The 15,202-nt window shown below is 43.0% G+C and overlaps 2 protein-coding genes across 2 annotated transcripts in view; one reads left to right on the forward strand and one right to left on the reverse strand.

Annotated features, from left to right (window-relative positions):
- The window catches only part of LOC122396877 (zinc finger CCCH domain-containing protein 14), an 87,704-nt gene that overhangs the window by 63,899 nt on the left and 8,603 nt on the right, over positions 1-15,202 (reverse strand). The gene's annotated exons all lie outside the window — the stretch shown is intronic.
- Positions 1-15,202, forward strand: part of LOC122396876 (A disintegrin and metalloproteinase with thrombospondin motifs gon-1-like) — a 91,316-nt gene that overhangs the window by 54,600 nt on the left and 21,514 nt on the right. Inside the window, exon 6 of the mRNA XM_043395605.1 lies at positions 5,267-5,456. Within this exon, the coding sequence (XP_043251540.1) occupies positions 5,267-5,456 (190 nt within the window). The remainder of the gene's footprint in view (positions 1-5,266; positions 5,457-15,202) is intronic.

The following is a 15,202-nucleotide window of genomic DNA, read 5'->3' on the forward strand; positions in this document are numbered from 1 at the left end:
CAACAAAAGGCTAGTTTTTTTTCTCTCTTTATTAGGTATCTTCGAACGATTCACCGATCGTATCTTAGCGGGATTCTTTTAATTCTTTACGAACTTCGGTACAGTTTTTTCCATCGTCGAGGAATGCATCGGTGTTTATACTTTGAGAAAATTGCGTCTCGAAAAGTTCCATTTTCTAATATCGCGTTCCAGTAAAGCCGCTATTTACGAACGGATTACGGAAATATCGCAGATGGAATTTCACCGACCTGAAATCACTATAAAAACTTCATCTTGTCTATACGCACGGATCCATTTTTAGGCCAGACTGTTTTGCTCGAGTCTTCGCGATAAAATGGTTCCACGACGTTTCCTCGAGTTTTGTTGCATAAAGCCGTACAAACCATGCATTATACATGGCGTCATTCCGCATTATAATTTATAATTTTTGCGACGAGAAATGAAATATTTGCGGTGCGGATTATTTGGTAATTAGTGGGCGACGGAAGGTGTGTAATGTTGGAACAAAATCTGAATTAAAAATAAGCAGAGCTCGTCGACGATCTCACGAAAGCTAGAAATTCAGGGAGAATCGCGTTTCTGCAGTATTATTGAGAGATAAATATCACCGACGCGACTCCGGCCGAAATATTTAATACTCTTTTCGGTCCCGTGTCTCGGGATATATTCCTCGAGAGGACACATTATTTTTTGCTCGCCGAATAAAGTACGCCAGCGAAGAACAGGGGCTATATTTACTCGAGCAATATTTTTTCTCCCACGGTAAACACGCTCAGGCATGAGCGCGAAGGTGTGCACGCAAAAGGTATGAAACATTGCTGTGACAATCGAAAAAGGAAACGAGGATCGACGATAAGACGGATTTCCACCGGAGCAATAAATTTCGTACCAACCCTCCTCTTTCGTCGCAGGACCGCTGTGTGGGCTCGAACCGCCCTTCTGCAAATTCTTTCAACGATATCTCGTACCAAAAAGGGTTAAAAAGAAACAAAAATTACACTTTGCTTTGGAAAACTGGTAAAATACGAATTCTTTGGGCTTCCCAATGATCTAGAGATGAAGTCAACGTCGAAATAATGATAAATAAAAGATTTTCAAACTACAGAATGGCCCAGATTTTCCATATAGCGATTAAAAAATTTGAAAAGATGTTTCTTGGAGTTGACTGTTTATGCGCATGGTCCAAGGGTTGAAGAAGCGATTATTTAGTTACCTTTGTGCGTAGAACAATCCGGACACCTGTGGAAGGCGGCCCTGTTGGCTGGCCTCTCGCTTCTGAATGAATGAACCGACATTCGAAAGGTGAACTTCTTTTTCCGACATGGTTTATACGCGCGACGAGGGAGCCGTTTACGGCTGTCGTAATCCACTGACGGCAATGACAGTTGAAAGCCCGCCGTTGTCTTTGGTCCTCGCGGCGATACCACAGTGGCAGCTTACATCAGAAACATACCTGTTCCTTTGCTTTCACGTTCGGCTTCTTTTGTCCTGTCGCCATTTTTCTTGCCCATCGGTGGCTACCTCGAATGTTGCTCTCAGTGTTCGCCAAAACTGCACGTTAACAACAAATAACCATCTATTCGATAGCAAGATTCGAATTCTTACTTTCATTTTACTATTTCACTCGATACCGCTGTTAAAGAATTTCCTTTGGACAGAAGCGGGTGGATTTACAATTAATTAGCTAGTAACAAAATTGTCGGAAACAAATTCAATATAGAGTTAGATCATGACTTCCAAGAAAATAAAAAAGACATCGTCGAATCCGAAACGAGGGAATACTGAGTGGCAGAAAAGTTGTCTTGACCTGTTCGTGCCTAACGCGAACGCGTAACCAGGCTGATTTGCCTATCTATGATCGCGGCAACGATCTGCATACGTAAAACTAGGGTGAAAACGTTGAAATTATAGGCAAGAAGTACGTTAAGGAGGCGTTGATAATCGATAAGTAACCGTTGCCTGCCCTTCAGCCAGTCGTTCGCAGCGTGTCATTACTCATTGCTCCTGCTCGCTTTCTTCGACGACGAATCGGGATTCCAGTAATTAGGAGCAATAATTAATTAGCTCGACCCTTTCTTCGGCTCTTATCGAAACAGTTGCTCGTCCCTTTTCTCTCGAACGGACCGGTCGCTCGATGTAGCTAATTATAAGCTTCTTAATTAGACCAGTTCCCGATCAGTCTCTATATTCCGTGTAACGAGAGGTACAAGCGTTACGCGGTTCTCGATGTCGGAATTAAATTGTTACTGATTATATCGTGTCGACGATTCTTCTTCAATTTCATACTGCAATCTTTGCACTCGATCGAAATCGATAATAATATATAGAAGGCGATCGTAATGTATGTGGTATGTGGCAAACTGTTCAGGAATGGGGTCAGCACTGGGAGACAGCAGAGCGAGTTTGTATAAATATGTGTATTGCAAACAAATCGAATCCAGACACGCGTCGATACTAACTTGTTTTATCACACACAAGACATACGAGCTGACCTATTTCAAGAAACATTGACAAGGGGGTTGACAGAAATTTTTCGACGAAAAAAAAAATTTCAAATCGTTCTAAAAAAATTATTTTTGGTTGCAGGGGTCAACTACAATCATTTTTGGTGAACAGACATATCCTCGAAATCCTATCCACTTTCAAGAAAAAAATTCGAGAAGGTGTGACATTTTTCGGCGAAATTGAAAAATTTCAAATCGTTCTAAAAAAATTACGTTTGGTTGCAGGGGTCAACTACAACCATTTTTGGTGAATAGACATAGTCCCGAATTCCTACGCGTTTTCGAGAAAAAAATTCGAGAAGGTGTGAAATATTTCGGCGAAATTGAAAAATTTCAAATCGTTCTAAAAAAATTATTTTTGGTTGCGGGGGTCAACTACAATCAGTTTTGGTGAATAGACATACCCTCGAAATCCTATCCATTTTCAAGAAAAAAATTCCTTACTCAAAATGTAATGTCTGACCAGGAATATTCTACTGAAACTTAATGCGTACGTTTAAAACATCATAACTTCTGTACGGATTGGAGGATTTTAATGTTTCAAAATGCAAACGACGCGTATTTTTGTGCAGAATATGTAGAAAATCCAAAAATATTCGAAAAGTTGATCCTTGACCTCGTAAAGTTAGAAAACCCCCATAAAAATGGTCCAATTTTCAAACAGTCATAACGCTTACAATAGTGAGTATATTTCAATGAAACTTTTTTCTGAAGTAGAGCTCATGGGTACCTACAAAAAAGTATTAAACAACTTTTCTGTAGAGCGTCAAACAAAATTACTAAAAATCAAAAACGAATTTTAAGAAAAATCGCCAGGGGGTAGGTGCCTAAATTTTTCGGCGAAAATAAATTTTTCCAAATCGTTTTGAAAAAAATACTTTTGGTTGCAGGGGTCAACTACAATCATTTTTGGTGAATGGACATACCCTCGAAATCCTATCCACTTTCAAGAAAAAAATTCGAGAAGTTGTGAAATTTTTCGGCGAAATTGAAAAATTTCAAATCGTTCTGAAAAAATTACTTTTGGATACAGGGGTCAACTACAATCATTTTTGGTGAATAGACATACCCTCGAAATCCTATCCATTTTCAAGAAAAAAATTCCTTACTCAAAATGTAATGTCTGACCAAGAATATTCTACTGAAAGTTAATGCGTACGTTTAAAAGATCATAACTTCTGTACGGATTGGAGGATTTTAATGTTTCAAAATGCAAACGACGCGTATTTTTGTGCAGAATATGTAGAAAATCCAAAAATATTCGAAAAGTTGATCCTTGACCTCGTAAAGTTAGAAAACCCCCATAAAAATGGTCCAATTTTCAAACAGTCATAACGCTTACAATAGTGAGTATATTTCAATGAAACTTTTTTCTGAAGTAGAGCTCATGGGTACCTACAAAAAAGTATTAAACAACTTTTCTGTAGAGCGTCAAACAAAATTACTAAAAATCAAAAACGAATTTTAAGAAAAATCGCCAGGGGGTAGGTGCCTAAATTTTTCGGCGAAAATAAATTTTTCCAAATCGTTTTGAAAAAAATACTTTTGGTTGCAGGGGTCAACTACAATCATTTTTGGTGAATGGACATACCCTCGAAATCCTATCCACTTTCAAGAAAAAAATTCGAGAAGTTGTGAAATTTTTCGGCGAAATTGAAAAATTTCAAATCGTTCTGAAAAAATTACTTTTGGATACAGGGGTCAACTACAATCATTTTTGGTGAATAGACATACCCTCGAAATCCTATCCATTTTCAAGAAAAAAATTCCTTACTCAAAATGTAATGTCTGACCAAGAATATTCTACTGAAAGTTAATGCGTACGTTTAAAAGATCATAACTTCTGTACGGATTGGAGGATTTTAATGTTTCAAAATGCAAACGACGCGTATTTTTGTGCAGAATATGTAGAAATTCCAAGACTATTCGAAAAGTTGTTTCTTCGCATCGAAAAGTGAGAAAAACCCCATAAAAGTGGACCAACTTTCAAACGTCCACAACTTCTACAATAACGAATGTATTTTATTTATAGTAAATTTATGTTTTAAATAAATATGGACCACTGGTATGCATTCAAAGGGATAGGTTTCAATCGATTATTTTCACCTGATTTATTCGAGTTCGTCTGATCCGCGGCTTTGCCCTCACACGGAATTTACGTGGGTGGTATATATTTAGCGGGGGCGTCCCATGTAGCTGGTGTGTTTCACATTCAAATCGAGGAAGTTATGTCAGGGCAGCGCTGCATGTATAAATAAATCGTAACGAATGCGGTAACTAATCCGCGAAACGTTTCGCTATCCACGCCTTTCTATCGCAATTTAATATTGAATCGACCAAGGAAGAACTACTCGAGGCTCGAATGTTCTTTTACCAATTTACGTACAAAGTATTGCATAAATCATAAGCGTAACGGTGTAAAAACTTGTCCTACCTACTTCTGCTCGAAACGCTTACAATTACAGTTCAATTACGATTCGCGAACGTATAATTCGCCGACGCGCCACGAGCAGCCATTGAACTTCGTTACGAAAAAACGTTCATTACCTTCGTCGTTAACTTAAAAAATCTCAAGGTGTGGCTAATTTTACAAAGACACCAGTCGATCGATGCCTTTATAAAGCGGTTAGCGCGAATTTATGCAGACAATCGGACGAAATTTCACGGTTCGATAGTTCCGGAGTCGTAAAGCCAGCGGATAGCGTGAGATAAAGGTCAATCGCGGAGTGACTCACCAAATTTTTGGCATACTTTTTTTCCAGATGGGCCACGTGAGAACGTCGACGGGAAGCTACGTAATTAAACCAGCCGAGCCGTGGCGAGAGGACAACAAGGATTCTCTAAATTTCGCGCTGCAACACGCCATCCAAAGGATGCGCTCGCCCGCCGTGGAATCCAACCACTTATACGACACCGATGAGCGACACAAACCCCGAAACTGCGGCGTGATCGGTGAGTTCCTTCATATTTTCAACGTCAACGATCTCTAAACCTTAAAACAAAGATTCAAGTTCAATAAATGAATCCATAAAAACTACACTTTCGTTCGAATTTTTCTCCGTGGAGCCTCGTGATTTATAGATTTTTGGCTTTTAAAAGTTCCTGCAGCCATGGTATCGGTGTTTCTTGACGACGTGAGTTTAAAAGTGAAAAGTTGGGAACGTCAAAGCTTTCGTCGCGCCGAGGTATGGTGGCTGGGGGAACGTCTCAGGCCCGTCGTCGTTGCAAATGCAGTAAAAGACGGGTTTCGGACGAGGTCCCGCGCCGAAAACGTATTAATAATGCATGCGCTCGGCCCATACACATTAGGACACGAATGCACACGTGCATCGGGTCGCAGCGTGTAGTACTACAAATGCCCGGTTGACTCGATACGTATCGTTTTATTCATGACCGTTCCCTCAGCCGCCACCGTGTCGCACGGCGAAAGTTCATTCGGGGCCCCGGCGTAAGATTCGCGAATAATACAGCCCGTGGCAAAAAGATGGGATCATCTCAGCATTATTTACCTCGCGTTGCCTAACCTTTTGCTCTCCGCGAATTTTTTTTTGCCACTGTCAAACCGGCCGCGACGTTCTACAATTTGTATCTTCAAACGACGAAAGATGATCGTTTTTACTGCTTCGCAAGGAGGAACGATTTAGAGAAAATCGGGAAGCAATTTTTAAATATTTTTACAGAATGATTTTCACTCGACCGTGGGAAATTTAGTTTCCTTTGAAAGACAAACGAAAGCGAGAGATCTTTTTGTCGTTGACTGTAAATCGGGGCTCGTGTCCCGGGCGTTTGGCCCGCGACCGGTTTCGCAAGCTCGATTAACATTCCGTTATTGAGGCATTGCATTGTCGGCCGCGTAAATCGCCGGGTCGTATTAATTATTTTGTCAGCCGTCCTATCTTAGGCGCGCTGATCGTTTCCTCGCTAACATTTAATTGCCTTACCCGCGACCCTCTTTCTTGTTTATGGTGATTTCTCTTTCACCGTGCACAGGTGGTCCACCCTGTACGCGCGACCGATCGAACCTGGTCGATCGAGGCCTGGACGAGGCGGTAGCTCGCGGAAGTATCGATATACCTGTTTATTAACAGTCCTCGACGTTTCCCGAGCGAGAGAAAAAATCACGACAGCTCGTGCACGGTGGAAATATTTTTAATTTGTTTATTAAATAAAAACACTCGAGGCGATCTTGATAAATTGGGCGTGCAATTAATCGCCTAATAAATATAGATCGTCGTCGTTTTCGCGAACAAATTGAATTTTCGAGGGCCCCCCCGGAATGAAAAAGTCTGATTGATGGTACCCTCCGCTTCTAAGATGAAGATTTCTCGCTGACGCGTGCTTTCGCCTGCTTAGAGAATCGCCACCGAGCTTAATTGATGGTCGCGTGATTTTTTTTGTTGGTTCCGTCCTCGTCTTGGTTTCGTCCCTCGTGCCCTTTTTATGCCCCCGGGGCGGACTCGTGCGAACGAATTTAAAGAACGTTAACCCTCCGCGGTCGAAGACCGGGATATTAGCAGACGCCTGTGGCGTAACTTCGGATTTTCGAGGCTTTCGAGCATAAATAAACGAACCGTACCGCGTTCCGAGCGAAACCTGCGGATTAACGTCCACCGCCAATTACCGCCGCGCAATTTCAGACAGTGTAGTGCCTCGAAATAAAAATATTACAGCGTTCCTAATTATTTAAAAATTTACAAGCAATACGGTACTCGTAGTGTTTTTGATTTTATCGAATAAATTTCTGTCACGAAGGAATCGCGATCTATTCGCAGGTCGAAATCCTCGAGGACTGTTTGGAGAAGCTTTATCGCCATTCTTCCTCGCGAAAAAAGAAACTACCTGCGATGAATGGCCGACTATCTCGAGTCGGCCATTAAACCGCGCATAACGCGCTGGATATTATCCAACAAAAGGACCATCGTCATCGTTGAAAGTCACAACACAGTTCTTATATTCTGGCCGTTGCGGCGATCGTGACCTAATCTCGTTCGAAACCGAAGGGCGTATCCGTGCGGAGACGAAGAGGTCGAGGAGAAGCATTAAGAGCTCTCGTAGCGTACCGACGACCACCTGTACCGAAACAGGTTCAGCCATTTACGGGATGCCCTCCGGCGAATTCTGACGTTACATCGAGACAGCTTGGCGACTCTCGCCTCGTTCGGACGGGACGCGCGGATAACGCTGTCGAAATTTGTATCTGTACGCGTCCGCGCGACGTCTTCGACCACCTGATCGTCGCGAAATGTTTTCAGCCCGCGTCAAACAGCTCGACGAGCGGACCGCTGCTTGGAATTCCGAACGACCATCGCACGAAACGGAATTCGTACCAGATTTCTTGCTATTCGACCGATACCGTGGGCCCCTAACCCTTTCAAGCCCGTGACAGAATTTGCAAGCAGGCAACATGCTCCACTTTTCAGACGAAATCGATAAAGAAAATAGTTTTCAGCTTGGAGGTGTTTGGCAATGAATTTTGCAAGATAAAGAGACAGGTAGAGAACTATGACACAAAGTATTTTATTGCTGGAAAGTTTGAATAATCAGGTTATTAAAGAGATTGATAAATTTTGCTGTGTCACGGAGTAAAATATTAAACATGTTTTTAGACTTTCTCTTCGTCGGTGATAACCATTTTCCCGTAGCTTCGACATTCCTGTAACTTTTCTAGTATTTACGTTTTTAATACAGGAATCCTAGAAAGCCTAAACATCGATGGTGCGAGCTTCGTCCGAGAGATTTCAACGCCTGGTTTATCCACTGTTACAGGAGACCTCGATGCGAGGTAAAATAGCACCGGTGTCCTATCGCGAGTGATTTCAACGCGTGGTGATCGAATCACCGTTCAAAATATTGAAATTCCGTCTGTAATTATCCTTAATTGCTCGATGAAATCTGAAAGGTAATTTTCGTACGATATAAAGCGATCATTCCATTCATTGGTGTCAAACGATTCCTGAAATCAGTAAATGTGCCAACGAGCAGCTGTAACTTTAAAACATTGCCTCTTACAGTCGTTGTTCAAACATTTCGAACGATCCTTGACGAAGAGGAATTTTTACTGCTGGATCCTTTACTCGATCTCCACCATTTATACTAATGGGAAAAAAATTCTGGGAAAGTTTGCTTGACACAGATGCAACATCTGTCCGAGAGGCGAGTATCAACTGGAAAGTTAATTAAATTTCTAATGTCCCGATTGGATTTGAAAAATTTCGACGGAGAGATTTAAAGTTGGCACTGAGAATCGATGGCAGACAAACGACAGCGAATCGACAATGAAACTGGAGTATATTTTGGGATCCCAAGTACCCGCAGAAGCTTTTACGAGCAAATGCAAAACGAATAGCTCGTTTCGTAAAAAAGCAATCGCTCGGGGTCCTTTTCTCGAGACTCAAAACGAGGGCTTGTCATCATTGGCGCTCGTCACGTAGGTTTTCTTGTTCGTGAGCTCAGGACTTTTTTCCCGGTTAATCAGGCGATTTCAGTTTGTTGCTCGGAGGTGCAGAAGGGCTGGCTCTCGTTCGAAATTCGCGCGTGATTGCAGGTTCATCGGCTTAACAGGTTTACCGTGCCGGAGGGCCGATTTCAACCGGTGGATCCTCGATCGATTGCGATCTCCCGCCTACGTGCGTCTACAAAACGCGCATACCTCTTCATACATGCTGTCACACACGTGTAACCAGCTTCTTCGTCCGGCGTACACGAAATATTCATGGTCGAAATCTCTCGAGACAGCTCGGATTCGGGCCCCTAAATTGCTATTAAACCACGATGACTAAGTATCTCGTCGAAAGACTAAAACTCTTCTACGCAATTTGCATTTTAATGGACGACAAGCTAACTCGTACTGAAAGATACAAGGATCTATACTTTATCTATAATAGAATATTATTTCTACTGAAAATGTTTATCGATTTTTATGGACGACAAGGAAACTAAGATTACTTTCTGTGTCCCTGGTGATCACGTGATCGGTATGAGAAAGATGGCGGCGCGCGAACAGCTGATCGAGCTGTAGAATTTAAAAAGCATTGAAATCTTGTTAAAAAATAAAACACTCTGGCTTCTATCAACAATGGTACCCGTTTAAATTAGCCTGTCAGACGGAGGATTTAAAGTTATCCGACGAAACCGAATCGAGGTTATTCTTCGGGGCCCAGTGGAACAACAGTAATAAAAAAAAAAAACGAGTGGTAAAATGCACCTTGGGCAAGAAGCGCCTGGTTAAATGGAAGGCGTGGTGAGATGCAAAAGATTTCTTTGCGCAGAAGGGGCGTGTGCCCTTCGAGGGTGGGCTTCCAAAGGCGGGCCACCACGTAACAGATCGTAGATGGAAGCGGACCGAAGGGTTAATAACGATTGAAAAGCGAACGAAAGGGTGCGGCCGCGTAATCGAGCGACGACCCGTGGCTATCTCGGTAATTACCAATAATCGCGCACGAGTTGCCCTTAGGCTACATCGCCTCGTCCCCTGACGGAAGCCAATGACCTACCTTGGATGATACACGATACCGAAGATCGTTGCGCAATATCTAGTACCGTCGGCGAATGGTACCGTTTGTTTCATTTCTTATCGGGCATGCTGATGATCGATAACTGTACAGCTTGTCCCTGAACTTGTGACGCAATCGAAGACCAACTGACTATTTACGAAATTAACGGAAACGATGATCCTTTCTGCCTTGATTGATAGTAATAATTTGTATTTCGAACCGAACCGAGAAACTTTGAAGACGTTTAGGTAAAACGAGGCGATTGGAACGTTGGATCGAATAGAGTCGTTCGCCGAAATCGGTGGGACGATTCGGTAGACTGCTAGGCGCCGGGGACCACGTGGATACCGATCGGAGTTATGCGGTGCCCCGCGTCGTACGGAAGATCGATCTCGCGATATGCAAAAGTCATTGACTCGCCACGATCGTCCCGGAATAACGGATACGGCGATCAAGATCGAAGTTACGCCGCGCCCTTCGCTCCCCGATCCCCCTTTACTTTCTTCCTGGGCCCCGGCTGCGATCCCGACGTCGAGATCGCGACACGATCCGACGATCGAAGGGAGAAGTCGTGTTATTGCGGGTTACCAGCGAAATGACAGGCATTACGCGACCTTTTTCGATCACTGTTGGTACCTGAAATCGCTTATCGACCGTATTGAACTCGAGATCATCCGACGTCGATATCATTGACGTTAAAATTTCAGAACGATACGAATAAATAGCAATAAAGACCTCATTTTTGAAAATTAAATCTAAAAAAAAGAGTAAAGCGATTTACAGAAGGCTAACCAGCTCGACTCGTATCTGACGCCCGTTAATGTTGTCTTTGATTTCACGCTTAATATAAACACGTTCATTGCATGTTAAAGGTTGATTTTTTTATTTGTACTCGTTAAAATGATCGGTAAAAACGTGATCGTAAAATTTCGCAAGGAGCACATTCGCTGATACGCGTGTCGCAAGGGGGTCGTTAGAAACTTATGTTATCGCGATAATTACCCCCCTTCGATACGAACGCTAATAGAGCGATTTAGAAATTCATCGATGCATTTATGACGTAATTGCAACGCGGAGGAGAGAAAAGATGTTATTAGAAAACAGTTTCCGTGTTATTAACGATTACGTGTAAAAGTCCGTGTTATTAATCGATAAGCTGTAACATAATCGTCGAATCGAGTTTTCCCCGTCCCTGTATTTAGCATCGACGATAAACAGACGAACGAATTAATAATAATTTTCAAGTATGACAACAGCTGGGCGCGTTTCGTAATACCACGTATTTTATCCTTTATCCCCGAGCTTATTACGGAAATCGCGCGTTTGATTATACAAATTACAGGGATGCTTATGCTACTCTCCGATCTGGGGGGGAACAAAATGTTCGATAATTGCTGGAAAGTTACGTTGCACTGTAATTTCGGGTGAAAGTTCGTATCATCCGTAATTTTTAGTTATCCGCGGAGAGAAAAGGTAAATACGATAAAAATATTCGAGAATCTTGAGAGGCGAATATTCAAATCGGTTGAATATTATTTTTTGGATCTTCCTCGATGCCGTGGAATCTAAATAATAATTTTTACGAATTACAAGGGAGAGATATTCAAATCGGATAACGATCTCGCTGTTCCAGTTGCGGGTTACGATACTCTAGCGCGTCGTCTCGATCTCCGTCCATGGAAATGAAATATCCTTGAGAGTATCGCGCGTGAAAGCTTTCAATTTTACACGAGGAATCGGTTGTGACAGAAGTCGTTTCGAATACGTTCTGCATTGTAGCGTCGAATGAAAGAAGCTGAACGGCCCAAGCGTGCTTAATAAATTTCTTGGGAAGGCAGGTTTATACGCACGGAACCCCTATGGCGATTGGTTAAAATCTACGAATAAATCACCGCGCCCGTATAAAACGCGCCGGTTTACCTCTGAACTCATCCTCGCCATGGAATTCCACCACCTTTCGATTAGTTACGAACCACGGTTTTGTTACGAAAAAAAAAGTACCACGATCTTGTTTGCGTTCGATCTCGATTCCACGTTGCAACATTTGATTCTCTATCCAAACAGCGAGTCTCATAACTTTAAGTTGCCTCGGGCTGAAAACTCGAATTAATTTCGTCCTGCGCCGTGTGCATCTAATCGAATCGAACGTGCACGCGATCGTATACCGGAAGTGGCGATGAAAATGATTTGTCTAGTACCAGGCGATGAAATTCCAGCACCGAACAACGTCTAAACAATTTTTCGAGCGGTGATGTACGATCCATGACGAGAGCCTTGGTCCTTTTTCTCGTCCTTTGGGCAAGAAACCACGTTGCCACTCTCACGATCATTCACTCTGACGTACCACGGTATGTCTTTGGCCTGCGTTTAATTAATCATTCGTCCCTTTACACGTGTTAACACGCGGAACAGTGGGGTAGTCGTTTTGAAGAAACGCATAAAAGTGAGAGTTCCGCGTCGAAACTTCTTTCTTTTTTTTTCTCTCTCTCTCTTAGAGTCGTAATTCATTCCAGGATTTTCTTTCTTCTCGCTCTCGCGTCATATCCTCCCCGGGTTTCGCAACGTAAAATACTAGCCGGCTCGTCAAGCGATCGTAACCCGACGACGGACCAAGGCAATCTGGAAGTTTCCTGTTGGGAATGATTAATGTCACCGTTACTTATACTAATCGATTTGATTGGCAAAGCCGTGTTCAAGAATCTGGAAAGCGATCGATAAGCCCCGTTCTCACACCTAACAGGCGCGACAGCAAAAAAACATCCGTTGACAATCATCTACCCAACATATATACATATACAGCGATTCGAATTCTATACTTTCTATTAAACGAATGGAATTTCCAATTATAAACCTTCAGGGGGACTTGATTACAGAGTTTCGATCGAGAGAGTCTGGCAATTAAAAATCAATTAAACGCGATCTATTGCAAAACCTGTGTAGTTGTTACTCTTTTAAGAATTATTTAGTGAACGTGGAGGTTCGAGCTTCGAGTACCAACCCTCCATAAACCGTTCAAGATTATTTCTTATTTACAACATAAATAGACGGTGGCAAAGGACAATAATTCTGGAAAACACGTCGAGGGTACGATTGGTGTTTTCCATGCAAATCTAGCCAGGACGAGGCGAGGAATTCCGCGCTAGCCCGGCGTCAATTAAATCCTCCCGCCGGTTCCTCGAACCGGAATACCGTCGGCGATCGCGATTACGTCGTCCGCGATTTATTCTCCGGTTTCCGCGAATGTTAACCGGCCGCCTGACGTTAGAGGCCCCGTAGAACGCGTGACAATAACGCGGATAAAGGCTGCACGGCAGCCTCTGCTCCGGCCTCCATCCAACGGCAAAGGGAAACACCGAGCATGCAACTGAGTCACGAACGGACGACAAATAGGCTGAACGCACCCGCAACTTCCATTATCTCGCCACTAGAGAGACGCTTTCTGTTCCGAGGGCAGCATAATGCCCCGACGCGTGGGCGTCGCGCAACGAACATAGATAATCGTCGACGAAACGCGGTCTTAGACGCGGGGCCAGCCTCCTGGGAGCCAGTTTATTTCCTAGATGCCTCAACCCTCGCGCCCCGTCTCGCTAAACATTGAACAATTACCCCACTGTACGAACATTTCGTTATTTATCACCTGCACCAGGCGGTTTTCACAGTTTTTTTAAGGATCGAGATATTGAAGTTTTATCGAAACGTTCTCGTGGTGGTCTATTTCGTCTTGTCACGGTCCACACCCTGTATAAGTGGAGTAACTCAAGCAAACAAAAAATGCTCGCGAGGAATGCACGCTTGAAATTAGAATGACAAAAGCCGCTCCCTAATGGGGCCAGCCAGGAACGGGTCGTTAAAAGGCCCGATGTCGGAAGAGGCAGGAACACGAGTAGATCACAGAAACATGATTTCTCGGGCCAGAACCGAAGGGTGGAAACGAGCTATCAAAATATCTTCGGTGCTTTTCATGCGCTCTCTTATCGAGACACATCTCCAACGTACACAATTCCATATTGTGCGTGGTGTTTCTAAAGGTATGCGTTCCGAAGCATATTATAAATGTTAGATCGGTCCCTAGAAATTTAAAAAGAAAGAGGAAAATATTAAATCAAAGATGTATTTCTTCGGTCGTTGAACTATATTCAGAACCGGATGCAAAGAGGAGGGGAGGAATTTTCAAATGTCTTCGATCGCGAGGCAATCAATCTCCCCGAACGATACTTAGTTAGCCGCATTAAGTGATTAAAAAAAATCGCAAATAGAAGGCAACGGTTTTCAACGTCGGATCTGCGACACTAATGATACTCTAATTATTCGAATTGCAATAGTCTCCGATGGGAATTGCGCGTTCGAGATTCTCCAAACTATGGTCGCGAAACAATATGTCCGTAATCTCCGCGAGCATAATAATGGCAATTACAGCGAGTAATAAAGCTATCATTACGATTGCAGGAAAGTGCATTCCTTCGAAGACCTACCGCGCTGCACAAGGGTGCAGTGTAGTCTTTCGCGCGTCGCGGACGCTGCTGATTGTTTTTTAATATTGTTGTTCCAGCGTAATTTCACTCGGATTCGTTCGAGACGCCTCGTGTCTTATTATTGCCGCGTTACGCGTTACAGCTTTCGTTCGAGCGACAATCAGCCGTTTATGCAATATTTATAGACATTATTATGGCAGCTTTCCAACCGACTGTCTTCGCCTCTGCTAACCATTTCGATCATAATTACTCCGCGCTTCCCACGCGAGCAAACTTTTCGGTGCAATTAAATAGCAACTCTGTTCTATTTAAATTATATTTTTCCACTGAACGTTAATGGAAATTTTTAACGCAGCTCGCCGTTCAAGGCTCCAACGGAAACGCTCAATTTACAAATAGAACAGATAAAGATTTCAGGCATCGAAAGGTTCGCATCGCATGGCTGCGAGCAGCAGACACTGCTGTTTATCGATATCGCAATCTCGCCGCGGAGATCCATCAAGCGTGCACCGTCACACACACAAACAACCGCGATCAGATGAATGCTTAATCGATGCAAGCTAATCGATTTAACGAAATCATTAAGCAACCGCTCGGCCGTGATTCATTTGGCGCACGTGAGACTTGCTGCATTCGAATCTCCGTTTTTTGCAAAAACATACCAACAATTCAAATGCACCGAGGTTGCAATCCCTTTCGAACCTAATAATCTTAAGTTAATAATCTCAGACTA

Source organism: Colletes gigas, unplaced genomic scaffold (assembly GCF_013123115.1).
Source record: "Colletes gigas isolate AHSC1104 unplaced genomic scaffold, ASM1312311v1 Colletes_gigas_Sc00008, whole genome shotgun sequence".
Taxonomy (NCBI): domain Eukaryota; kingdom Metazoa; phylum Arthropoda; class Insecta; order Hymenoptera; family Colletidae; genus Colletes; species Colletes gigas.